The following is a 27,102-nucleotide window of genomic DNA, read 5'->3' on the forward strand; positions in this document are numbered from 1 at the left end:
AAAGCCATTATTTACAGCCAGCCTGTTGCTGAAGGTTTCTGCAGTCACAGTTTCTCCGGTGGTGGAATTCTGTCCGAGGCTAGACCTGGTGTCTGTTTTAAAAGGGCGGAGCAGGGGCAGGTGACCAGAGCCAGCCCGGCTCTGCCTCCCAGGGGAAAGGTGGCCCTGGCTGTGCCCCTGTGTCCTGGGCTCACGGAGGGAACACATGTCCTATGGAGCTCCCGGAGCAGTCCTGTCAGGAGCCCTTGAGGGAGCCGGGGGTGTTCAGCCTGGAAAAAGGGAGGCTCAGGGGTGACTTTATCACTGTCTAGAACCACCGCTTCGAGAGAAACCCCGAGCCCTGAAAGGCGGCTGTAGCCAGGTGGGGGTTGGCCTCTTCTCCCGGCAACCAGCGACAGGACAAGAGGAAACGGCCCCAAGCTGTGCCAGGGAAGGTTTAGGATGGGTATTAGGAGGAATTTCTTCACATGAAGGGTGATTAGATGCTGGAACGGGCTGCCCAGGGAGCTGGTGCAGTCACCGTCCCTGGAGGTGTTTAAGGAACGACTGGACGCGGCACTCAGTGCTGTGGTCTATTGCCACCGTGGTGTTCGGTCACAGGTTGGACTCCATGACTCAGGGGTCCCTTTCCCACCGAACTGATTCTGTGCAAGGGGAACAGCGCCAGGCGGCGACCCACAGCTCTCCAGACGCCGGGTGTGCGCTCGGCACAGCACACGGAGGCTCCCGGCGGCTGCGGGCCGTGTTTCCCGGGGGAGCGGAGTCCCCGCGGTCCCGGGCCGCGCGTCCCGCCCCGCCGCCAGGCGGCGCCGTCCCGCCGCAGCGAGGCGCTCCGCACGCCGGGGCCCGGCGCCACGCGGAAGCGGAAGCGGAAGCGGCGGCGGTGGCGCACGCGGGGCGGTGCGTCCCGGCAGCGGCGGGTGAGGCGGGCGCGGGGATCCCGTTCGGGCGGCGGGAGCGAGCGACGCGGAGCCGGGCTCTGCCCGCCGGGGGACGCGCAGGAGCCGGCGGCGGGGGGCGCAGGTGACCCTGGCATCGGCGAGGCGCGCTTTCCCCGCTGGCGTCTTCCCGGGGTGTCCCCGCGCCGCCCGGGCTCCGCCCGCCGGGGGCAGCTGCCGGCGGTGGCCGCTGGCTCCGGTGTGATTCGCGCTGCTACCCAGCCTTGTCCTGCGGAGGCTGCTCGGCGCTGCCGGCAGCGAGGGGCGGTGGGGCTTCGGGCTTTTAAATAAAAGGGGCGCTTTTCTCTCGTTGCAGACACTTTCCAGGTCTTCCTTCCGGAGAACGTGAGATCCGCCTCGGCGCCAGCCTGCTGGGGTTCACTGGTTGTTAAGTAGATTTGGGAGCGGTGTGACATCGCGCCGCCAGTCCCTTCCCTCCTGAGAAAGGGTAGCTGCTTTCTGAGCAATCACATACCAACTTCATGTATTCCTAAGACTGTCACCAGCTTCTTGTTTTCTATTCAGAGGCCTTACAGAGTTTTAATTACTTATTGGCACTAGAGGTTGTAAAGTAATTTAAGATGTTTGTACTACTCGGTTGTAATTATCTAATTCACTCTTGTGTTAAGAGACATCGTTTTAACTTGGGAATGGTTAAATCACCAAAGAATTAAGTTATTTATGGATAAGGGCTATTTTATTTGACTACTGTTGGCCTGCAACTTAAACTTGCATCTTTTATTTTTTTATCCTATGCTTTTTCTTTGTTATGGCTGCTGCAACAATAGTTCATGATACATCAGAAGCTGTAGAGCTCTGTGCTCCCTGTGGGTTATACCTTAAACCCATTACAAAAATGACCATCAGTGTGGCACTTCCTCAGCTGAAGCAACCGGGAAAATCCATTTCGAACTGGGAAGTGATGGAAAGATTGAAGGGGATGGTGCAAACTCATCAGTTTTCCACTCTGCGGATTTCTAAAAGCACAATGGATTTCATTCGGTTTGAAGGAGAGGTGGAGAACAAAAGTTTGGTTAAATCTTTTCTGGCATGCCTTGATGGCAAAACAATAAAGCTGAGTGGCTTCTCTGACATTTTAAAAGTGCGTGCTGCGGAATACAAGATTGACTTTCCTACCAGACATGACTGGGACTCATTTTTCCGTGATGCAAAAGATATGAATGAAACCTTGCCCGGGGAGAGGCCAGATACCATTCACTTGGAGGGTTTGCCTTGTAAGTGGTTTGCAGCAAAGGAGACTGGCTCGGAAAAGCCAAGTGAAGAAGTCCTTATAAAAGTTTTCCAGAAATTTGGAGAAATCCGTAATGTGGACATACCCATGCTGGACCCTTACAGAGAAGAAATGACTGGCAGGAATTTTCACACTTTCAGCTTTGGAGGCCATCTAAACTTTGAAGCGTACGTTCAGTACCGGGAGTACGCAGGCTTCATCGAGGCCATGAACGCCCTGCGAGGAATGAAGCTGATGTACAAGGGCGATGATGGCAAAGCAGTGGCTTGCAATATAAAGGTGAGAGACTGCAGCCTTTTGTGTGGGAACCCACATGAAAGACCGAGCACAGCTAAATGTTATTTCTGTAGTGCTTGAAGCCTTTATCTGTATGCCATAGTGATGACAATAGGCGGCATTGACAGCAGTAATGTAGCTGTACATAATACAATTTCTAAAGGAAAATGGTGGTAGAAGAATGTGTTGTTAGACTACTTGGCTAAAGTGAGTGGGATTTTGCTTTTTTCCTTAACAAGACAGTTCTAGAAATGAGAACTGCTGATGGAAGGATCAAGTTTATGAACACGATTTTCTAAATTGCTTTAGAAAAGAATATGTTTGTAAATTGTGATTTCACTTAAAATTCCAGTTCTGAACAAGTTCAGAAAAATTTCACCACAAGATGGACTGTAAAGTGCGTTATTCTTTCACGCATTTACTACAGAGAGACATTTTGGGGGAGAATTTTACAGTCTCTGTATTTGGTCCCTGCATTGATAACTAGGCCTACCAGTCAAAGGTCAGAACTAAAAGGTTTAGTAGCATGTAGCCTGTCTGGTCTGGGAAGTAAACAGTTAATTGTTAGTGTACCTGATATATAGGAAGGCCCCACAAAAATTTAAATTATAATTTTCATTTGTAGCACAGCTTCCTGTGAATTCCTTATGCTTATTTCATAATATTTACATACAGAGTTTTCCAGAAGAACTTTTCTGTAACCTCATTGTCTTAGAAATTACAGCTGTGACAGGAGGGAACAAGGCAGTCTGTTCAGATGTAGTGTCTCTGAAAGCACGGCCTCAGGAAAACTTACTCTGTTTGGAGGTGGTTTGTGCATTTGCATATTGGTCGAATGAAATGTTTGCGGATGTATTTTGATATGCTCAGTAGTCATTCATCAAACCAGGGAGTGTATTTCAGAAAAAAACCTTTTGAGTATTCCTTTGTGCCACGTGGGAACATGCAGCCATTTATTCAAGTTGTAGTTTAGTCAGTGTAAGTAAAATACTGTAATCTTTTATCTTGTTATCAAAGCTTATCAGTCATGGAGTAGAAACCGTGCTTTGACCTGGTGAAATTCAAACTGTCATTTACGTGCAGGGGATCAGGGTTCCCAAATTTAGTTTGGCTGTGCAAGAAGTCATGCTTTCCTGGGAGCTGCCCTGTCAGGACAGCAGCTCTCTGTCATACAAGGTCACCACACCTTGTCTGTTTGTCCCTGTTTGTCCTCCCAGTCTGGTAGTGAAACATGGTTTTGCATAAAGCCTGAGTAGATTAAACTATAGAGGCTGTGTTCCTTGTTCTCTGCCCCATGGTTAATGACCATGGATCTGTGGAAATGTGTTATAGATCCCTGCCTGCACTCAGAATCGGAGATTAGGATGCCAGGGCTGTGGTGTCTGGTGGTGTCCTGTTGCAGCACGCAGCTGGACATGACCAAGGTGTGTTCATATATCCTGGAAGCTAAGCGACTCTGAAGTCTCATTTTTCAAATGTGTGTGTCTGTCTTTCTTTCTGTTCCCATGACCTGGGATCTTCTGCCCAGTGTACCTCAATTTGGGAGTCTTGGTTTTAGAATTGGTGGAGAGGGTTGAACCAGGTGCTGAATGCTGTAGAACCATGTCTTCTGCTGAATTTAAGGATCACAGTTCCAGACAGAAAGGAAGGCCTTTATTTAAACCTATTTCTACATAGTGCTTTACAGTCCCTGACAGCATGCATTAATTACGAGTTCTATATGTGCCCATTTTGACACATAGAAAACATTGGACAGACAGGGCCTCAGCCACACTCAGGTTTATTTTTGGTTGTGAGACACAGGAGTATGAAGTGGTATCTGATTTTGCTACATGTGTTCACACAGTTAGTACCCAATTACCTGATCACAATATGTGGTTCTTTCTCTGGGTGCATAGAGAAGTTCCCTTTGTTTTGAAAAAGGTTTTACACATCTGATTGTACTTACACCAAGGTCTAAGTTAAAATTGGCAGGTTGTAATTTTTGTTTTTTTTTCTTGTTTTCAATTGTATCATGTGAAGGTTTCTTTTGACTCAACAAAACACCTCAGTGATGCCTCAATTAAAAAGCGTCAGCTTGAAAGGCAAAAGCTTCAAGAGCTTGAAAAGCAGAGAGAAGAACAAAAACGTAAAGAGAAAGAAGCTGAGGAGAAACAAAAAGAAGAGGAAAGGTATTTATTGCTTATTGCCCAGTGATAGTTTTAACATTCAGGCATAACAAAACTGTTCCTTCATATCAGCAACAAAAGATAGAAAATAATGAAACACAAGTTTCCCGTAGCTAAAGCTGAGTGTGGTTATTTAGTTTACCACTTATGCTTATGTTCAGTTCAAAATATTCAACCTGCAAAATACTCAATTCCCTAAAAATCTTGCCATTAGACACCTATTTTCAGAGACCGTTGGCCTTTAGCAGAAGCTGCCATTTTGTCCTAATCACAGAAATAAAACCCACCACCACTGCACACATTCATTGGCTTGGTATTTTTCTTCTTGCTGTGATAATTCTCTGCCCAGCTGCCTCATGTGTTGTTGTTGTCTCTGGTTGAAGTAGTTAAAAAAATTCTTTGCTGTGGCCATTTTTTTTTTCTTTGAATTCCAACTTGTTAAAAATAGACAGACCATGATTGCTACCACAAGTAAGGATTAAAATGTTCAGTTTTCTACATTTGTTCTTCATCAACATGACTTATTTAGAAACAAATTTACTTGAAATATAAAATGTATTGTACATACAGTAGGAGTTTGAAATTGTCCTTTGCCTAGATAAGGCAAAAATATTTATCTCTTTTTAGGAAGCAGAGAGAGCTTGAAGAATATGAGAGAGAGAGAAAAAGAGAAGAGAAGTTGCGCAAGAGAGAACAGAAGCAGAAAGATCGTGAAGTTCGACGGAATAAAAAGCAACTTGAAAAGCTTCAAGCTGAAGAACAGAGAAAACTTCAAGAGAAGATAAAGCTAGAAGAAAGGAAGCTCTTGTTAGCTCAGAGAAATCTTCAGTCCATTAGGTTAATTGCAGAACTGCTAAGCAGAGCAAAGGTAACTTCAATTTTTATTTCAGAAGCTAATGAAGAGCCCAACAGAACAAAGCCCTTTACTGGCTTGAGAGGAGGGGGGGGCACTGTTCATTAAACATCAGGTTTACTATCTCTGCAGCTGCTGTTCCTTAGGCCAAAATTTCAGAAAAGCACAATGGAACAGTATTTCTCTCTTGGTAAGATATGCACTTGCAGGTAAATGGAAAGTGAGCTTGAACTTATAGTCCTGAATAGCAATTTTTAGCTGTAAATTAATTGTCAGGTTTTCTTAAGTCTGATAAAAGAATGTGTGAGCCTGATGAAGTGAGCTAACCACAGAGGATAAGATGCAAGACTCCTTTTCTAATTCCAGTTTGGATGCTGTTTCCTGTCTGCCTCACAGACATTCTGTATAATTCTGTTCATTGTTCTTCGCAGTTTCAGAGATTGAACTTTCATTAGTCAGTGTGTGAAATGTGTAGAATGTTTCTTCTGTAGGAAAAGTACTGTCAGCAAAGACTTCAAATGTTAGATCCTGTCTCTCTAACAGTATTGTTATTTTTTTTCACTGAAACTCCAAAGCTTAAGACTTGGATGAAACCATATTAGGGTGTACTGTTTGCTAAATGTTTTCTGTAGAACTGAAAAGCTGTGTGGAAAAGCAAGGTTTTTTTCTTGATGCCAGTGCACTTCAGGAGTGTTTTTGAACTCAGTGCTAGGTACAGATAAGTTACATACTAGAAGAAGGGAGAAATGCCTTTTGCAGACTTTTTAACTTTGTAGCTGTAGAAGAGAAAGGTTGCCTGATGAAACATAGAATGTGTTTCTTTCATTTAGAGAATTCTGAGATCTATACTAAGCCACTTGACTAGGTCAGAATAGAAAAAAGTTTGAACTTTCTCCAGTATTGTGAGTTTTTAAAGTGTTTGATAAAATGACAGTCAGTTTCTATGTAATGTTTGTCCATTTAATTACTTGTTTTTATCTACTCATTGTAAAATCATCTATGAACTTTACAGATGGCAATCATCTAAAAAAGTTCTTCTCCATAAAATTTAAAACATTTTTAATTTGACTGAATTTTTAATTTTTAAATTTTAAATTTGACTGAAACCTTCAAGTTTTGACCCTGATAAATGTATTTAAATACACCAGATTTCACATGTTGTTGCTTTTTTTTTTGTTTGTTTGTTTTTGTTTTGATGAGCCAAGAAGGCAAAACTTGCTCTTAATAATGTTTCAGCTTACAGCAATTTTGGATTAGTGGGTTTTGTTGGTTGATTGGTTTTGATTTTTTTTTTCCCTTTAAAAAGGAAACACCATTTTATTTTTGGTTAAGTTCTGTTGGTTAGATTTTATTTTCTTGCCAGATTGCTGCCTTTATGTTATGTTGTAACTTGGAAGCATGAGCAGGTATTTTTTTTGTTTATTCCTTTTGACTGTCTTTCAGACAGTAAAGCTTCTGGAGCAAGAACAAAATGAAGAAAAGATTTGTCTTCAGCAGCTAGAGGAGAGACGAAAGCTCCAGGAGGCTGAGCTTAAACGTGTGGAAGAGGAAAAAGAGAGAGCGCTGGGATTGCAGAGAAAAGAAAAGGAACTGAGGGAGAAACTACTGAACAATCTTCTCAGCAAGAAAATGGATGCAGTTAATCAAAACAAAGAAGAAACTGAAGCATCTCAGACTGATGTGCTGAAAAGCCCTAGTGCTGTTCCCCACACTGTGTCATCCAGCTGCATCACTTCTACCTCAGGACAGGCTGTTGCAGGCAAACTGGCTCCTGGCTCTCAAATAGAAGTAGCGTCACCTGAAAGTGTAAACACTCAATGCAAGTACTTGAATGGCAACATTCATGACAAAGTTCATGTCAAAGAAGGTCAGAATCTTCATACTACAAACTCTGAGAGGTGTTCTGACAAAAGAGGCCTGGGGGTACTTTCATGTGTTCCCACCAATAACCAGGGCCTCTCCAGCTATGACCAGAGCACTTGCAAGAAGGACTTGCACTGTGAGCAGGACAAACGTGGAACAGAGCCAAGGAGAAGAAAGAGCCATTCATGTAGCAGCATAAACAGTGATGAGAGTAAGGGTAGGCGGGAGAGCAGCAGACACAGAAGAGACGCGAGTTACCGGGGTGAAAAGCATCGGAAGGACAGGAGGTATTACAGACACTCCAGCAGAAGTTACAGCCCTCGCCGAAGCCGCAGTCCTCGGCGAAGGAGTGCAAGCCCCAGACGTTCCCGTTACAGACGAACACGCAGTAGGGAGCGCAGGCGGGACAGAAGAGAAAGGAGCCGTAGTCGCAGAAGTGTGAGCAGGAGGCGGAGGCACCGGAGGTGATCACTGAGGGAGCGAAGGAGTACTTGGAGTGGGTAGTGGAGGCCTTGGCTCCTTTGAAAGGCTGTGATAGGACAAAAGGGCCTCAAAATTGGACACCAGACCTCATTGGCGTGACTGCTATAGAAAACACAATTGTTTCAACCAATTCTTAGCTTGCATCTAGTCTCTGAAATCAAGAAAAGAGATGCCTGATTTTTTTGACCTTCCTTCCTTTGTTGTCTTTTTCTAGGTTTCTACCACAATGTAGGTATATTCACCTGTGCTTGTGCTCAAGTTCCTAAAGTGGTAAAAGCCAACCTGTTTTCTTCAGTTTCAGTTTTCTAAATGTTCATTTTAGTGTATTTAGTTTTTATCACCTAATTTGGCTTAAGAAATACTTGGGTGCCAGTTATGGGAACTTCAGAGGTGACAAGCGATTACATACAGATTTGATTAAAGTGTTTCCTGGTGCATTCAATGAAATCATGTTTATCGAAGTAGAGGTTTTATTGATTGAGGTGGATAGCAGGACTTTCTTACTTTTTTCTTAAAACTGACTATAAAGTTATGCAGGATACCTTTTAAACTGCTTTGATTCCTTCATGTCTTTATGATGCCAAGCTTTGTGGCCCAAATTATTCTGGCACGTGATGCCTTTGTATAATACTTTCCATGTAAGAGAGGCACACCTGGTGTAGGAAGTAACAAGCAGTGGTAAAATGGTTGAAAGTTGTTCTGATATTTTGTTGACATATTTGGCTTTGTTATTATTTCAGGTGGCATAGGGCCACTTGAAACATTTTTTCAGGTACATAAAGAGCTGAACATTGTCTTGAAAAAGGGGCCTTCTTGCTAAATTATTTTTACTTGTGTTGTTGAAAAGTAAGGCTGCAGTGTCTCTTGTTAAATCCATTTAAGAATACCTTTGCTTTTAAAATGCAGCTCAGGAATATTAAAAGCTATAATGTTACAGTGAATGAATTTATTTTGCATTTTTATGGTAAAATTAAAAAGAAAACTGTTTCCAGTGAACTGAAGTTGCTGTTTTCATGTGTCAGTATATTAAAATCTGAAGAAGTGTTGTGTTAAGAACCTGTTTGTTCAAAGCATCACTCAGCATATTTGAATAATGAAGTTCAGCTTCTTTTCTTGATGGTCCTGTTATGTTACAACTATGTCAACTCTTAATCCAGCAGGATGTGTGCTCTTTAACTACAGCCTTCAGATGCCATTTTCCTCACGCTGATGCGTGAAATCAAAGTGCATCCATTTCCTGGAGTGTCTGAGAAGCACATTAGTACTGCAGCTCAGCTGGATCCTTGGCTGAGTTTGTCTGCTTTACTTTCAGAATCCATCTGGGTTTGTTTCTTACTAGACCATGCTGCTGAAATCTTTGTAGTTACTAGCTGTGGACAAAAAAAAAGGTAAGACATTGCCAACACCAAATTTTGAGGAGCTGTTGTGTCCCTCAAAGGCAGAGAGGCATAGACAAGTCAGAGGGCTGGGCAATCACCAGCCATATGAAGGGCAAGTGCTGGATTCTGCACCTGGGATGGGGCAACCCTGGATGTACACAGACTGGGGAATGAGACTCTGGAGAGCAGCCCTGCAGAAAGGGACCTGAGGGTTGTGATCCATGGCAAGTTGAACCATGGGTTTCAGTGTCAGCCCGCTGTGTCCTGGGGCACATCAGTTACAGTGTTGCCATCTGGTCAAGGGAGGGGATTGTTTCTTGTGTGTCCTCCTTCCAAAATCTGGAATTCTTCCCTTGCAAAGCCAAGAGCTCACTCAGCTTCTTGCCCTGTGTCAGGCAGGCACACCTGTCAGTTTAAGCTTAGTTTAAAATCAGGCTTTATTGCTGGGGAAAGCTCAGGTTCACTCTTAACTGGTAGTCTTTTTCTTCACTAGTGGAAAAATTTCCCCAGTGAGCATGATTGGTGTGGTATAAATACAGGGTATAAATCCTATGAAACCGTGGATTCGGCAACTTTATGCTACAGCATTGTGTTCATGCTTGCTTGAAAGCCTAGGCAGCAGTGAAAGAGACCTCTGAGCCCTGTTTCATGTACTGAGTCCCAAGAAATGCCCAGTGTTTATTCCAGTGTTCTGCTGTCATTCTTGATCATTCTTAACTCATATGATGAGATAGGAGGAGCATTTTCTCAGTTCTGAGAATGCACCTCAGTTGTTGCACTTGTCTCCAGGAGATATTTCACATCTGTTGCCACAATGTCACCTTTATGTCCTTCCCAGAAGGATGGGATCAAGTGGGAACCCACTTGGCTTTTGAGATTGCACAGGGTTTTGGAGTGCACTGATCATCTAGTGATAGAAGGGATGTGTGACCTCTTCCTAGTGGAGGATGTGAACCCTGCTATTCACAGACTGCTTTCAGTAAGGTCTGTAGGAAGTCTGTGGGCCAGAGCTCCTGAGCTTCCTTTTCTGTGCAGGAGCTGGTGCATGTGCTCTCTGCATGTGCTGCTGCCTCATCATAACTGTTGGCAGCGGCAACCAGGAGTGGTTTTTCTGCAGCCCTTGTGAGGCAAAGAACAGGAGTCTTGAAGGGCTAAGAAATCCTAAGTTCCTGTTGCTATGTGTAGAGTGTTATTGCATAGTCCTGTTCTTACCCTTAAGGAATGTCTCCTCTTGTATCTGCCTGAGGGCTGATGAGCCTCTGCACATACAAGCCTATTGGCCTGCAATTTTCTTTTTATCTCCTGGCCTGAGCATGCACTAGGTGGCTCAGGAAGCAGCTTAGTCCAATGACAGCTTTGCTACAAGAGCAAGGCCAAAGCCCTTCAATATTGTAAATATTTATTATTGTGATGTTTTCTATCTGGTTACTCCCTGATGTGGTAAAGGAATTTTGATAATGTATGAATCCAATTGCCAGCAGTAAGTGATACTAGTCAAAATGATTACCAAAGCTGTAACCATATCCAAATCCTGTTTCTAATTGACTCTACCTTTGTAGAGTATTCAGTGTGCTACAATAAAGACATAGGCATAATTAGGTATGTGTGTAAAAAATACTTGATATGTTACCTGGAAGCATCATCTTTAAAGCTGACAGAGAAAGGGGAATTTTTGCAGTTGCTTCCAAAGTTGTGAACGCAAGATTCTGTCAGTGCCATAAGGCTATGAAGACAAACTAGTGAGAGTCAATTGGTGATCAAGACTACCTGGATTCTGCACCAATGTCAGCTTTAGGGCAGTTCTTGTATAGGATCATATAAGAGACTATTGTCCCTTCTCATGTTTGATAGCAGAGCTAGAGATGTTGTTAGATGCTACACAAGACAGCAATTAAACCAACTAGTTTGGCAAATACCTTAATTTATAAATATGTTGGCAAAATTGGCCACTGATGTCTTGTATTACAGTACAGATCAAATTTGTGTTTATTATGTATTGCCTGTGTCTTGATCTGGTATCCTGCTTTTGAAGTTTGGTTATTCTGGATGCAACAACCCATTTCAGTAAGCTTACATTGCATTCTGTTGATCTGGCCTTTCCCAAGTCTAATGAACATATTTGCAGAAGGTATATTTTGCTGCTTTGCAGTAAATTTGCTGTTGTCTGTAGTGTTTGTATAAAGCAGCAATCTAGTTGCTGTTGCTTCTTCAGAGCTGGGTGCTCAGAATGAGTCAAGTGTCCTATATTAATCCAATACTGGGCTCTTGAGGCTTGTTTGAAGTGATGTGCACACCACCATCCTTTCTTCCTTAGTCGCAGCACAGAAAATGAATTTGGTCTGGTTCTCCCTCATATGCCACACCTTCTCAATCTCCTGCTGCCTGATAAGAAAGATAATTCATAGGTTACCTCAGGCTAATGCTTTGCCATAGCTTATGTTATGAAATTTCTGAAGGGCTAAGGCTGGTTGGAATTTCTCTCTAATTGATAATTTACCTAGCTGCATGTGCACTGTGGCACCTGCCAGGTGAGTTCTACCTGCTGTGCATGGGATGTTCAGGTGTGCTGTCCATGATACTGGATTACTTGTAGGACAGTGAGAAAGGATGTCATTCCCAGGCACTGCCAGCAAAGTGTCTGAACAAGAATTGATCACCTTGAGAATAGATTTCCCCTGCAATTCTGCATATGATCCTGGATGTGTGTTTGTCAATGCTTTGAGGAATTGCCTAGTGGTGTCTGTTGATTTCTACCTTCCCTGTAAAAAGGAAGGCCTGGAAAAATCTTCTGTTCATTTTGCATGGCTTACTGCTGTGATTTATAGCAACTGGCAAATCGGCTCCATGCAGCTGTTCATGCACCCCTGGTGGGATGGGGTAGAGAATTGTGAGGGAAAGTGAGAAAACTCATGGATTGAGATAAACACAATGTAAAGGTAAAACCAAAGCTGCATGCACAAGCAAGGCAAAATGAGGAACTTATTCACCACCTCCCCTGGGCAGGAAGGTGTTCCTGCCATCTCAGCAAAGCCAAGCCTCTAAAACAGCCTGTTAAGGCAGTTTGTATATCCACAATTTTCCTTTGTGATGCTTGACAGAACACAAATAATTTCTGAAATCAGAGCCTGCCTCAGCTGCTGTCCATCTTGGTGTTCTGTTTATATCTTCCTCTCTCCTCTCTCCTCTCTCTCTCTCTCTCTCTCAAATTTCTGCATCTACCACTGTCACCCTGAAAATTAGGCCTTCTGCTAACGTTTTCATAATTTTAGTTACTTTCCCATGAAAGTTCTGTAAACATAAGTTTTTATCACATTCCTTCTAGGAAATACCTTTTGATGGATGTTTTGCATGACCAGTGTGCTTGGGAAGGTCATAACTTAATTATCCAATCCCTGGTCATTGTCAAAAATCTATAAATACTGGAGTCAGAGAATAAAAGTGCCTTTTTCTGTTCTGACACTGGGACGTGTTTGTGTGAATCATTTTGTGTCCTCTAGCGACATACCACTTCTAGCTGGTGTAGCTGGCTAGCCTCAGGAAGAGTATGACTTACCTGTTGAGACTTTCCTCTGTTAGAAATCTCAATGACTATTTAGTTGAATTATTTGTTGAGAGATTATTTGCAGTCCACAAGTTGAATGGAGAAAAACTCCGGATTTCCTGAGATGCACTTTAAAAGATGTTCTCAGAGTTTTTACAGTACGTGAATCTAAAGGGAAGGGAGGGTTTGCTTAGAAAATGAGCTGGATATACAGGTTTTCCTGCCCACTCCAAATGTTTGCCAGTAGTATATGTGATGAAAACAGGAAAAAAATAAAATTGGTTTGTGTCAAAAGTGATGGAAATAATATTACTAGGAAAATGCATCTATTATAAAATAAAAGAATAATTAGAAACTACAAAGAAGAAAATGAGTATTTTAAACTTGATATTCTATTTCAAAGAAAAAGTATGATACTGAGTATCCTGGTTTATTAGGATTGTTAAAAAAAGGCCACAAACTATTACCTTAGTGCCATTCCAGGGCATCTGTTATAACCTGGGTATACTAGAGACTTAGTCATTATAGCAAAGCACAGTTGTTTCCCCACTGGCATTACTGAAATTTAACATAGTCACATCCCTGGGATTTGTAGTTTTTGTTTATAAGGAAGGTTTCATGTGAGAAGATAGTGTTATCTGCCATTTCTCACCCGCAGACACATTCATTTCACTAAATCTCCTCTGTTCATAGATAATTTCTTACTTTCAAATATTATGCAAAAATGGTATAATTGGTTTTTGTGTAGCATTTGACTGTATTGAGTTATTCAGGCAAAGAAAAATGCATCACTGAAATAGAACTGTGGGGGTAAAATAAGGTCTTTAGTCTGCATGTTGTCTAAGCCCTATGAGAGAAACCTTGATAGGGTTGTCAGAGAAAGCAAGCCTTTGCAATTTCATCTCATGAATGCATTTTTAGCTTAAGAGGGGCTTAAACCTTAAGCCTCACTAACAATTTACTTGGAAACATCTACACTGCTTTTTTCAATCTGGTGTGAGTTATCTGCAAGTCTCCTCCCCTACATCTCACTACCAGTAGTAATCCCATTAGCTGATTATAATTTGTATCCTCAACAGACAGATTTAGTCATAATTGAAAAAGAACTTCAAGTGTGTTTAATCAACTGTGTGGTCATTTTATTAGTGGACAGTCATTTACCATTTTACTTTGCCTTAAGTGAAGTGCATTTATGGCCTGGGGCTGAATAGCTGTTATGTTCCCAGGAGTGGGAAACTTAAGTGAAGTGCATTTATGGCCTGGGGCTGAATAGCTGTTATGTTCCCAGGAGTGGGAAATCCTTAAGCTTGCATGAAATTGCACCAGTTTCTCAGCAGCAGGTAGAATTTGCCTTTAGAAGAGAAATATTTTTATTTTCATACAACTTTCTAATCTTTTTGGCTAACAGTAGTTATCTTTGGCTGGTTATTATGTACAATTTAGTTCTCCATTTTCATTGGAGGAGAGGAGATGGTAGAAATAGAGGGAAATAAGTTGACTTGGTTACCCATGCAGATGGAGACTTAGTGAGTCTTTCTTAAACTTTCTTCTTCTACAAAGCTGTCTTTGGAATGAAACCAAAGACCTGGAAAAGCTGTAGTGTGTTCACCAAAAGCAGATCTAGATTTGTCCAAATAAGTGAACTCTGCTGACAGCTTATTGCATATGCACACAGAAGTTCAGAAATAGTAACTGAGCTCATGTGCTCTCCTTGAGCTGAGGATAGCAGGGGAATATTTCTGTTATGAATATAGCTGTGTATTTGAAACCTTCAGTGTCTTGTTAAATGCAAGGTGCACAGTTTCACAGTCAGTCTGTCAGAGGTTTGCTGGTGCTGGGGTGTCCAGCCTGCACATACTAAATACACAAAATATTAGTATGTAATCTGTACTGAACACTGAATCTGGTGTACTAACAAGACAATAGCACTATGTCTATAGGCTGTGTTTGCCAGGAGGAGCAGTTCTACATGTTTCTGCAACTTGTAATTCCTGTAATGTTCACACCTAGTACTCTGATAACACAGGGAATCATGGTGTTAGAATCTGAGAATTTCTGAGTTTGCATACGAAGGGGAAAAAGGCTGAAAACTGTTATACCTGCTTAACTAACTTTAATAGCTAACTCTCAAAGAAAGTAGCTATTTCACTACTGGCTAAAAGAAGTAGATCATCTTCTGGTTACAATGTAGGGATCTGAATGGAAAATACAGATCCAGAGAAGGGTTATGCAGTAGAATCTGAAGCATGGAGAAAGCTGCCACTGAAAAAATACTGGTTTGTAACATTTTGCCTTTAGTGTATTACCTAAATAAGGCTTAATTTAACATTGTTTCCTGAAGGTTCACTAAATGTGTGATACAAAGTGTGACTCTTTTCCTTGCTGGGAAGGATCTTTCCTCACCTGAGTGTTGCCACATCTACCCCAAGGTGAGGTGGGAAAGATGTCAGATAGAGACAGAAAAATGAACAGTGGGTCAGCAAGATTTCAGGAAAGTAATCCAGGGGTTTAATTTTCTGATGAAAACCTATGAGGTATGTCCTATGTGAATTTGAAATCCATGACCCATCTTGCACTTTGCAGTCATTTCATTGTTTTTTCCCAAGGGCCTTCTGCTGCCCATGGTTAGTTTTGCAGAGAAGGGGAGGAAGACTGTGGTAGCCAGCTGGAAAATGTAAAATGTATTGTCATCCCTCAGCACCCCACTCTGTCAAAAAATGGCAAAGCACAAGTACAACACCCCTGCTGAGGTGCTGCTATCAAACAGCTATTCCTTTCTAAGCTGGTGTCAAGGTGGATGGGGGGACCTGCAAAATACAGAAAAGTAACAAATGTAGTTTTAATTCCTGGTAGACTTTACCTGAGTGATCATCATCAGAGCAGAGTAGTCACAGTGAGAAAACAGAAACAGATTCTTACAGCTTCTCTTTGTACTTGCTGCTTCTGTACTTGGGGATGGGGGGGTGTATGCTACTGCCAGCCCAGGGTTCCCTGGGCTGTGCCCACAGCAAGTTTCAAGTTCCAAGTAAGATTCTGCTTTAGTTTATGAATTCTGGTGCATTACAGAGTTCAGGTTCTTGGTATTCTTCTGCACTGATTCCTGTTTTGCTTGTTCCAAGCTTTCAAGTGCTTCTGAGGTGCTAGTGTATTGCTGACTGATGAACTGACAATACAAGCTTTAATCCACACTGCTTCTTTAGCTTTATACTTGATGATGGAAGATACAAAGAAACAGCTGAACCAGGTAAAAAGACCCATCAAAGCCAAATAACTCAGCTAAAATGTTTTGTAACCAGTGTGTTTCTCGGAAGGAATAAGATTATGTGGATCAGCTGGTGTGTTTTGTGTCTGGTGAAAAGAAGCTTATTTAAATTAAGAGAGCCAGGAAATCTGTCTCTCAGTCCAGAAGGAAGATGGGTTCCACAGAAGACCTTGACTATCCTCAAATCATCGTGCAATACAGCAATGGATTTTTAATCTCAAAGGTAAGAAATATATCTCTTAGAGAGAGTATGCAGACAGAAATATTTAGGGATTTCTCTTTAGGTCCTGAATGCAAGTCTTTGGAAGAAGTGAAAGCAGTAGTACAGTGGCTGCTCTTCCAAACATATTTTTAAGGCACAAAGGCAAAACTAGCAATTCCACTCTTCTTATTGTTTGCTGATGTTATTTGCCTAAGCACATGGACATAAAATTATAATATCCAGTGCAGTGGATGATTTTTTCTTCATTTACCACTTAACTTTCCTGTTGTCCCTTGCTGTACCTCTGGCCAACATGGTAACAGGAGGAATGCTCTTTGGTTTGTGCAAATACCACTGCACCTTAAGCTCCTGAAAGGCAGAGCTGACAATAAAGGGAGGAAAAATACATAATGAAAAGTCACTGTGAGAAAAATAAGTGCCCAATACGTCCCAGATTAACACTGTTAGTACTATGTTTTTGAGAAATAATTTCAGCTTTGGTTAAGCCATATTCTTATTCAAGGTAAAAGGAGCTTCATTGTACAGGAATCATTGTAGCTCAAATCATTGTAGATACAGGCAGTCATTTAAATTGATGTCTTTGTTACTGTTTCAGGAGTGTTTATGTGACCAGAGTAAAAGGCTAATACTTTTAAGGTTGACTGTATAGTTAAATAAAACGGGTGGTTTTTGTTCTGTTTGTTTATGTATGGTTAGCAATGTCTGTCTGAAGGTTGACAGATGTTGTTGGAGAAGTTACACAGTTCTGTGGAAAGACTGGGCAATGTTGTTGGGTTGAATGAATCACTTCTTCTGCATGAGAGGACACTGCCTGCTTCTGGAAGATCACTGTAGTCTTTCACATCAGTCTTTGAAAACAAGATCCATAGAATGGGATGGTCCCCCTATTGCAAGCCATGAGAGAGTCTCCATCCCACCCCAAGGCATATGTTAGATCCTTAGATAAAGAACAGAAACATAAACAGAGAACAAGCACCATCACCCAGTCTTGCCTTTGTGCTCTTTCCAGGAGATTGTGAGAATGTATTTCTAAACTAAGGAAGAGTTGGGAATATTTACAAACAAAATCTGGTCTCTAAAGGTGGACTTTTGGAAGCCAAAAAACATTGGCTGTCTTCACTGGAAAAAGTAAAAAAACCCCAAAAAACCAAAAAAAAAAACCCCAAAAAAACCACCAATGAGTGCATTGCATGAATTGGATATTATATCGTTGCTCAGATGAACTACAATTTAATAATTGGACTTGTTTATATGAAATACAAATTTATCTGAAATAAATTAAATTTCTATTTTCCCTAATTAAGCAGCCTGTGAAATGCAGTAGGGTTTGTGCTTTCACCTAATCCCTCAGTTCCATCTTTCCCTATCCCCAGGTTATGTTCACTGCCTGTGAGCTGGGGGTGTTTGATCTTCTTCTGGAGTCAGGAAAGCCTCTGTCTTCAGATGCCATTGCTGCACATCTGGGTGCCAGCACCATGGGGATGAAAAGACTGCTGGATGCTTGTGTGGGATTGAAGCTCTTGGCAGTAGAGATGACACAAGAAGGAGGTAATAAAGGCAGAGGAATGGGAATAAGTTATAACAATAATTTAAACCTCTGATGGTTCTGAAAGTGATGTAAGCTGTGTGGGCAAAGGTGATATCAAATGTTACATCAGTTAATATAGCTGGAAGAAGGAGAGAATCACTCTTAGGATTCACTCTTCAGCTGAAAGAGGCAAATGTCAGCATGATCACTGGTATAAAGTGAAACATGGGTACAGGGCTCTATATCTCTAAATATCTTTGTACAAGAGCCTCATGTGACCTTGGAGAAGATATTTAGGATCTCTGTGGAGCTTGTCGCAAGAAATCTGGGGTTTGGGCAGGATTTTAAACTTAAAAAAAATGCCAGGGTGGATGGTAACAGCATAATTTAAATCAGGTTTTGTTTTTCTTAAGGTTTTTACCATTATGTGAACTATTTTGTTAGGTTGTTGATCAGAACTGAGAGGTGATGTAAGTTTTTCCTTAGAAAATGTCAGAAACATAGAATCCACTTGGACAGAAAGGATTTCTGGCCATCAGACAGCTGGTCAGGACTAGCTAGAGTCTCACAAGTTGTCCCCTCTGCTCTGCCTTGTGCTGGCATGCTTTGTTTTAGGGATTATAGTTGTTGCCCAATGAGTTGGGGAGAGCAGGATCTCCGTTTTATATTCATTTGATATTCCAGTTTGGTGGGTGAGTGACGCCACTGCAGATGCATTGGAGAGAGTGGGGGAGATTTCTGGGAGTCCTTTAAGCATTCTTCTGCCTGCAGAAGGTCCTGCCCTAGTGAACTGATTGAGGGTAGGTGTTGTTGGCCTGCTGCTTTGGGGACTTTCCCCCCACCTGCTGACCATGTTGATCAGGAAAAAAGACTTGTCTGCAAAGACTACTCACTTAAGTAGAGACTGAAAGCTTCTTCTGAGAGCAGAAGCCGCTATGTAAATGGTAACACCTCTACGGTATTTTTTTTTTGCTCTCCTTGAAAGAAATACTTGGTGCTGAAATTAAGCATAGGGAGACAGTGTTTACCTAGAAGGAATGGGGCAACACAGATTTCAGCAGCCCTCACCCACTGCTCATTGCAGTGGAAGGATTTGGTTGTAGAAGTAATGTGGTTTTGTCTTTGGCTGTATAGACATCTTCTGGTGATAAACACCAAGCTGTACAATAGACTTGGCAAGATGTTATATTATATATGTTATGATATAAATAAAAGGTATTTATTTTACCTTTAGCCCTCTACAGAAACACAGAAATTTCCAACATCTACCTTACAAAATCAAGTACAAAGTCTCAGTATCATATTATGATGTATTATTCCAACACAGTCTACTTGTGCTGGCAGTACCTGGCTGATGCTGTCAGGTAAGAAGGTGTGTTGTGTACTGTCTGGTGCTTTGCAGCATCAGTGTCGCTGCTCTGAGTGGTGTGTTTCTGGGGAGGAGCACAATAAAGATGCTGGCTGGTTCTCAGAAATTAAAAGCAACAGATAATCCAGCTGTTAACATGGCCAATATGTGTGCTTTTTCCCCCTCCTTGCTTTCCATTTGTGTATGTTCTTATTTTTTTTTCCCTGCCATTATAGAGATGATCTAGAAATCAGATTTCTTTGTTTCACCTTCAGTGAAACACTGTATCATTACAGTGGCTCTTACTGGACATGACATCAACAAAGTAAATAATGAGTAATGGTGGATAAGGATCCTTCTGTTGCAAAGGTTTATAGGGGCAGTTTAATATGGGTCTGGAGCCTCACTTCTATCAGTCCATGCAACTGATGAGCAAACATGGTGTAGATGATGGTGATGATTGCATCAGTCTTGTACCTTTACCTCAGGTGTGTTCCCATAAATCACAGAATCCTAAAATGGTTTGGGTTGGAAGAGGCTCTAAAGATCATCTAGTTCCAACCTTCCTACCATGGATGGCACTCACTAGATCAGGTTGTTCAAATTGCTGTCCCACCCTGACTTTGAAAAGAATTAGTTATTCTTGTGAGACGTTAATATATCAGCACTCTCATAGGCTTTTTCAATTGCTATTTTAGAGAAGGAAGAAACCAATATGAAAGAGCTTTTGGCATTTCATCTAAAGACTCTTTTGGAGCAATGTACAGGTAATCATTAGAATATTTAGAGAAATTTTATTCTTGCTGTGGATAAGACTAATGCTTTTAATTATGGCTCAGAACAATTAAATATAACAACGCGAGAATTCCTCTCATCAGCATCATGCAATGTTTTTATTTCTCAACAATATCAATTGCTGAGGCATTGTCTGATATTTTGAAGTGTATAATTCACTAATCTGAAAAACAACACAGATCTCTGACAGACGAAATGATAGTTGAAGGAAAAAAAATTCCTTGGAAATTCTGAGAATGAGTAGCATAATAAACTGTTGGATTTTGCTAGTCTTAATTCCCTATTTAAATGCATGAATTCATAGCTGTACCCTCCTGATAAAGTAATATTCAAGGTAGGTTTATATGCAAAGACGACGTACTTTGTGTCAATAAAACCAGAGATTTTTGTTTAAGCGAAAACATGTAGCAGCAGTTATATGATAGGAATCCCCAAGAAGGATGTGGTAAGGAGCCCTCTCTCTGTGCTGTCTCTGTTTGCATTGCTAGATCAGATGAAGAAATGCTAAAATTCATGGCTGGCCAGAACTCAGTATGGAGCATATGTGGCAGAGATGTTCTTGCTGCATTCGACCTTTCCCCTTTCACGCAGATCTATGACCTGGGAGGTGAGTGTCAGAAGTTCTTTAACAAGCCTCTGAACTGTCTTTTATAAGCTCTCTAGAGGAAAACAACTCCTATGTTATATGATGGGCAAAACAATGGAAAGCAGGACACAACAATATAAGGAGCATTTTGCTGATTTGGTTGGGTTAAAAACAAAAATTTGAGAGTGATGAGAGCATTAGGAAGCTGAATGCTTTTCTCTGCAGTCTGACTTATGTAAGTAAGTAAGTAGCCACTCATCCCCTTGTGGATGTGGCAACTTTAGCATTTTTTCATGCCTTACTTGATGCATTCTTTCAGTGCTCTAGACTATTTCCTTCCTCCCCTTCAAAACACCGTGGTTGAGGTACTGCCTACAGCCTCTTATCCTGCAGCAGCCTGCTGTCCCAGCACTGCTGAGTGCTGCCAGGATTCATGGGACAAGGCAGGCTCTCCCCTGGCCTCCCTCACTTCTTCCCCAGAGCCTGGTTTAGTGACTCTGTTTTTCATTTTTCACCTTCCAGCACCTGCAGCAGGTCTGGCTAGGAGGGAGTGTAAGAGCGGTAAGGGCTGGGGCTAACCCCACACGCCTGGGTGCTGCACACCCCAGATCTTCCTGAACAACACATGGAGACAGTGGCTTTTCCTACCCCTTCTCTTGCCTCTCAGCAACACATGGAGTGCAAATGTACATTGCTTAGGTTGGATTTGTGTCAGTACTGACCTTCTTCTACTGTCCCCACAGGAGGTGGAGGAGCTTTGGCCCAAGAGTGTGTTTCTTTGTATCCAAATTCTACTGTCACAATTTATGACCTGCCCAAAGTTGTTCGAGTGGCCAAAGAACAATTTGTTTCCCCCGAGGAGCGACAGATCACTTTCCATGAAGGTAGGTGTGGACAGGGGTGTGGTGGTGTCACAGCTGTTGCTCCAGAGCCCTGGCTCTGCTCAGAGGTGTCACACTGGAGGCTCAGGTCTCCAGCTGCCCCTTATGGGGGCAGTGTCTCAGGTTGCAGCCTCCCTAGCCGGGCCTGCAGCTGTCCCAGTTGTCCATCAGCAGCTGTCAGAGACACAACTCAGTTATTCAGCAACGTTAATTCCTGAAGAGAACTATTTCATTTCTTAAGACCAAGGGTACATTAGCAAAAAAAAAAAAAGGCAGCTTGCAATTTTGAAATCTGCTATGCTTTGTTATAAATCTGTCTAACACTCCCCTTTTCTCCTGTGCAAACCTTCTGGCAGATGTGAGATGCCAGGCCTGCTCTGAACAAGGGTTTTCCCTTCTCTGGTCACAACCAATTGACTTTCAAGTCCTAAGATATTTTAGACCATGAAAGTGGGTGAGCTAGCTCCTATTCCTCTTGCCCAGGCCACTGATCCTCCATAGTTTTTGTACCATCTATGAGGAAAATGGCTACAGGGAAATCTCATTTTTAATGTTTAATATAGTCTTCAAAGTGCTGGAAGTGCTTAATATTGCTCAAAGCTCAGAGAGAGAAAAGAAGCCTTGAGGAGAGCAGGAAGTGTATAAAAACAAAGATGCAACAAAATGGGAGAAGAAATGTCAAAGTAAAATGCTGAGAGAAAAATCTGAATGCAATACACTAGGTGGTAAACAAAAGGAATAACAAAGCTAGTGCTAGGAGGTGAGAGATGTGTATTTTTACCTGTGGAATTATGAAGTAACTTGTGATTACTGAAGATATTTTTAAACTTTCTTAGAGAAGGCAATATTCTTTCCTCTTTCTCATGACAGAAACCATGTGAACCTATCTCCTTAGTGCTTTATGAATTTGAATTTCTGTCACTGGGGAAATAAACTCAAATGTTTTCCTGTGCATCAGTCTGTTTCAGGATGATTATTGCCTTTAAATATTTCACATCTTCTTGAGACTGATCAGGAGCAAAATTCCCTATGCAGTGCAACAGAGGACTTTTACCTGGTAACTCCATTGCTGTCTGATATCTCTGAAGCACATTGCAAGGCTGGAATTGAACAGAACTGAAAATATTTGCTTAACTCTGCACTCAGTGTGGTGGGAATTTATATAACATATGTATTTTTTGCTTTACAGGAGACTTCTTTAATAATTCAATACCTGAAGCTGAACTGTATATTTTATCCAAGATACTGCATGATTGGGATGATGACAAATGCAAACAACTGCTGGCAAAAGTCTACAAAGCTTGCAAACCTGGTAGGTGTGAACTCTTGGAGAGCAGAGAGACCCTTACCTGTTAGCAATGCGAAGCACACCAGTCTCAGTGCTCAGTTTGGGTGTCAGAGTTTCCCTGCAGGAGTTCCTTGGTTTAGTCCATTGCTTCCCCTAAGCCAGCCACGTGCAGCTGAGACAAACAACACCTGGTCTGATTTCTCTTTGTCTGGTTTCCAGTTTTTGTCTCCTCTGCAGGAACTCCTCTTTCAAGGCATAAAGTGTAAGGATTGAGAATTTTGAGTATTGTTTAGATAGGTATATACATTATAGTAAAAATCCCATTAAACCTCACAATGAAGCCTCAGAGTTTCAAAAGCACTGCCTACGGAGCAAAATCAATAAGGTCTTGTTAATTTCATCTGGGGAAAATGGGAAATTTCCATCCTAGCAACAGCACCCCCTTCAGCTCTGGGTCATCAGCACCAACATAGTCAAGCAAAGACATGCTCTGATGCTTTGGCTCCTTCATTGTCTTCTGTGACGCTTCTTCCTGGAAGAAGATACTGCTTCTTCCTGGAAGTAAGATTAGGATCTGTCCTAGTAACAGCTTAAAAATAGCTCAACTTCTCATTGCTCAAGGTGTGTTTTCTTTCTCTTCTCTCCACCAGGTGGTGGAGTGCTGCTGGTAGAATCTCTTCTGAACGAGGATAAAAGTGGGCCTGTAGAAACCCAACTGTACTCTCTGAATATGTTGGTCCAGACAGAAGGGAAAGAGCGAACAGCAGCAGAGTACAGCAAGCTCCTGGAGGCAGCTGGCTTTGGAGTGATTCAGGTCAAGAGAACTGGAAAACTCTATGATGCTGTTTTAGGAAGGAAATTGTAGTATGTGTTTTATGTATGTAACCAGACAGAAAAAGCTGAGAAATGTGCTATTCTCTTCTTAGGATGCAATGATCAACTTAGCTTTTAGTTAAGGCTGCCAACTTTTTTGTAAGCAGATACATTGTCAGAAGACTCACTAATAACAGATCTTCAACATGCATGTATTGCAAATCTGGAAGCCTGGCTTGGCTTGCCTTTGGATCTGGGAGGAAAAGAAAGAAATCAGCACCTGTTCCACAAAAAACAATCCACAAAAGAAATGTGTAGTATGTCTGCTTCAGCTTGTATCAGTCTCTCTGATTTTAACCCCGTATCTGAACAAAGCAGAGCTGAATTTGTACTTGAGTTCCTGCAAAATAAAGCTAATCCCTGTACTGAGCTTTCTTGCCTGCATTTTTATTCCTGAGATATTGGTATAATAAAATCAGACCAAATTATGTCTCCCTGTGGTCTTTTCAGAGTTCCACAAGAAACCTTGTTTGAGCCTTGGGGAGTTTTGCATGAAAAAAATGATATTAATTTTTTATTTCCTGTACACTTTGATTTAAATTATGAAGAAGTGTGGTACCTTATTGACTGGTTGAAGCCCAGGGATTCTTATTACAAAACAGGTGGGAAGATGATGCAGCTAAGTAATTTTGTTATGTACTTGGGTAGTTCTTACTGCATGCCTCCTGCCATTTTTTTAAATCATTTGATCAAACGTGGTCTGCCATTATCCATGCAGTTTTTGGAAGCAGAATTACACATTACTGAAGTGACAAGCATTTGGAGAAGGCACTAGGAAGTCACTCTGCTATTGTTTCTGGAAGAGTAGTTGCATTTGCCCATTAAGCTGGATGCTAGAGGAGCTTGAGATAGTTTACTCAGTACCCCTCTACAGGAGCCTCCCACTAATGATTGTAGGAGATGGACAGGGACAAAGTAGCCTCAGTACACACAGGAAACACAAGGTTTTAATGTTATTGCAATTATAGAGACATGGTGGGACAGCTTGCATGATTGGAATGTTGGGTTTTGGGGAGTTGTCTATATTTTTTTCTTTTAAAAAACAAACAGGGTAAAGAGAACCTGAACAAGCACTTTGCTACGTGCAGGCAAACTAAAATCCTGTTTGTTCTGTAGTTTCCATGTTCCAACAGATATTTCTGATGACAACTTGCTATATATAAGGTCTCTTGTCCATGTTTTTTGCTTGTCCTTGGATATGTTAACTTTAAAAAAGTTTGTGCAGGAACAATGGAAATAAGGTGGAGGTTTCCAAGATATTCATGTTTTGGGTAACAAAAGCTCTTCCCAAGTTTGTGCCCTTTCATGGTGCTGCAGTGGGAGGTTTTCTGTTTGAAGCACATGGCTCTGCCAATAGAGTTCTTTCCCCCTTCCATGGAGTTTTTCACCATATAGACTGAGATAAATTTTCTAGCTCCAATATGGCTTAGGAGTAATGAATGAAACCTGGCCATAGCTGGAGGGAACCAGCCCAGAGCAGAAGACTGCCTGGGGCAGGAAACACAGCCTCTGAGCTGAGTGAGACTGGCCGTGTTGGGCTGGGCTGAATGAAGTCAACTGTTCCCAGGCTGCTCTGTTTGGGAGGACAGAAACTTCCAGCAGGGCCTTGGCCTGATGGCCTGGGAGTTATACGAAACAGCAGAGGACAGGAAAAGCCAGGAAATTTGCCATCTTAATGTGCTAACTGGAAGCTGGTGGCTGCTGCTTTTCAGAACTTGTTGATAGTCATGGGTCTTTGAAGAAGCACAGCCTTGAGCACTAGGAAAATGCTGCCTCAAATATAACAGAAGAAACAGTAACTAAGCAAGAAATAAAACAGGGGATTCCCTGAGTAAGGAACCCCTGCTTAGAAAGACACAGCCCCATTGCAGCAGGAACAGGCACAGGCTGGGGGCTGAATGCTGCCTAGAAACACCTTGCCAAAGGAGACCTCAAATGGAGGGCGGAAGGGTGGGAAATTTTCCCATGGGATCTGTGGCTGTAGAACCACTGTGGGACAGTAAAACCCACACTCCAGGCTCCCTCCTGGCTCCAATGTTCAGCTCTCCCTTCTTCCACTGAGCTTCTCTAGAGAACCCTTGGGGACCTGTCCATAGGTTGTGCTGAACTGTGTGTGCTTCTATAAGTGTGTGGTTTTCCCCCCCAAAATTCTCCACACTTCTCATTTCTAATGCTTTAGCCCTTCAAAAATACATTATTGCAGACTAGCTTAGTGTAGGGCAATATTTTGAATGAAGAAATATTTTAAGAGAAAAATCTCTCAGGGTTGCGGAGAATGCTCTACACTGAAGACAAGAGTGCTTTCTGGAACTCAGCAAGGAAGGCCTGCAACAAGTGGTTTGATAAAGCAACTAAAGATTAAGGCTTTAATACAAAAGAAGAGGGATATACATAGCAAGTAAATCCAGATGCCAGACACCTATGTCTGTGCTCCATCCAGCTTTGTATGAAGCCATGTTGGATTTTCCCACATTACTTTGTACAGACACTGTCGGTGGAAGGAAGCAGCTCATTTTGGGTCATTTGGGTTATTATTTTCGTACAAGAAAGAGGCAATTCTCACAAGAACACATTGCTGGATCATTAAAGGCAGGGCTGTGTGGGCAGTGGCACTGAGCAGGAGCTGCCTGAGCCCCTCCTGCAGCTGAGGGATGTTTGTGGCACAGCATAGACCTGAGACCACCCTGGCAGCTGCCATGGGGGACACTTGCTCCTGGATGTGCAAAAAGCTCCTGCTCAGGATCAATGCATTCCACCCCTTGGTCCACATGCACCTAACCTTTCCCAAATATTGTATGGGTTACAGATGACCTTGATAACACATGGGTTTGTCAGGCCCTAGGACCAGACGGGGCCTGTCCAAGACACTGACACCCTGAGCACAATATCCTCTGCCAGGAGAGCAGCCTTTTCATAACTGGGTATCCTCACATCATTCAGCTTCTGAAAGGGTGCAGTGTACATGTCCAGGCTTGCTAAAAGCAATTTCATTGTTACAGGGTGAAACAGTTCCCTTGAAATAGGAAATAGTCTTTATGTTACATATTAGTGCAATCAGGCTGTCAGGGGCTGACTTAAAGCACTTAAAACTTACTGTTTTTTTCCAACATCTCAGTATGAGACTTGAGAATGCCTTAAGACTCATGCTGTCAGAAGGCTACATATTAAGCCTTTGTTCTGTGCTGTATCTCGTACCTTTAAGACAGGTAATGCTTTTTTGAAATGGAATACAGTCTTCAGCCCATAAACCTTCTGTGTGATAAATGAAGCAGTGCCTCTGATACACCTTGCTGATTTCTTCTTTCAGCATTTATAGTACAGAAGGAATACTGCAGTTCCAGGCTGTGATAGGAATGCTAAGGATGCCACAGCCTGACAAAACTGTTCACCTCTCAGTGCATATTAAAAACATGCAAAAATTAAAAATGGTGCCTTGTCAAATGCAAGCTGCACAGAGTCTGGGTTATGTTGTCCGGAGTGAGGAGCTGTACATTTTTTTAGAGTTTGGAATTTGCTCTGACTTTTGTATGTTTAGACCTACTATTTTTGTAACACAGTAGACCCT

At 42.1% G+C, this 27,102-nt stretch overlaps 2 protein-coding genes across 6 annotated transcripts; both read left to right on the forward strand.

Annotated features, from left to right (window-relative positions):
- Window positions 1–884: 884 nt before the first annotated feature.
- On the forward strand, window positions 885–8,886 carry AKAP17A (A-kinase anchoring protein 17A). Of its 4 annotated transcripts, none has more exons than XM_033513796.1 (5): window positions 885–920; window positions 1,255–2,469; window positions 4,489–4,637; window positions 5,262–5,502; window positions 6,931–8,886. In XM_033513796.1, exons 2-5 carry the CDS (start codon window positions 1,708–1,710, stop codon window positions 7,816–7,818), a joined length of 2,040 nt encoding a protein of 679 aa, XP_033369687.1. In that variant the 5' UTR covers window positions 885–920; window positions 1,255–1,707; the 3' UTR covers window positions 7,819–8,886. The 4 variants fall into 4 exon arrangements, with proteins under 4 accessions (XP_033369687.1, XP_015494545.2, XP_033369688.1 ...); XM_015639059.2 differs by lacking the exon at window positions 885–920 and adding an exon at window positions 933–1,023; XM_033513797.1 differs by lacking the exon at window positions 885–920 and having other exon boundaries at window positions 1,057–1,386; window positions 1,727–2,469.
- A 5,127-nt stretch (window positions 8,887–14,013) lies between these two features.
- Window positions 14,014–23,965, forward strand: ASMT (acetylserotonin O-methyltransferase). 2 transcript variants are annotated; one of them, XM_015642432.2, is made up of 8 exons: window positions 14,014–16,238; window positions 17,612–17,786; window positions 19,001–19,130; window positions 19,813–19,881; window positions 20,398–20,516; window positions 21,239–21,379; window positions 22,566–22,688; window positions 23,315–23,965. In XM_015642432.2, the coding sequence occupies exons 1-8, from the start codon at window positions 16,167–16,169 to the stop codon at window positions 23,527–23,529; spliced, it is 1,044 nt and encodes a 347-aa protein (XP_015497918.1). In that variant the 5' UTR covers window positions 14,014–16,166; the 3' UTR covers window positions 23,530–23,965. The 2 variants fall into 2 exon arrangements, with proteins under 2 accessions (XP_015497918.1, XP_015497942.1); XM_015642456.2 differs by lacking the exon at window positions 19,813–19,881.
- Window positions 23,966–27,102: the final 3,137 nt, after the last annotated feature.

The sequence above is a fragment of the Parus major genome, chromosome 1 (genome assembly GCF_001522545.3).
Source record: "Parus major isolate Abel chromosome 1, Parus_major1.1, whole genome shotgun sequence".
Classification (NCBI taxonomy): domain Eukaryota; kingdom Metazoa; phylum Chordata; class Aves; order Passeriformes; family Paridae; genus Parus; species Parus major.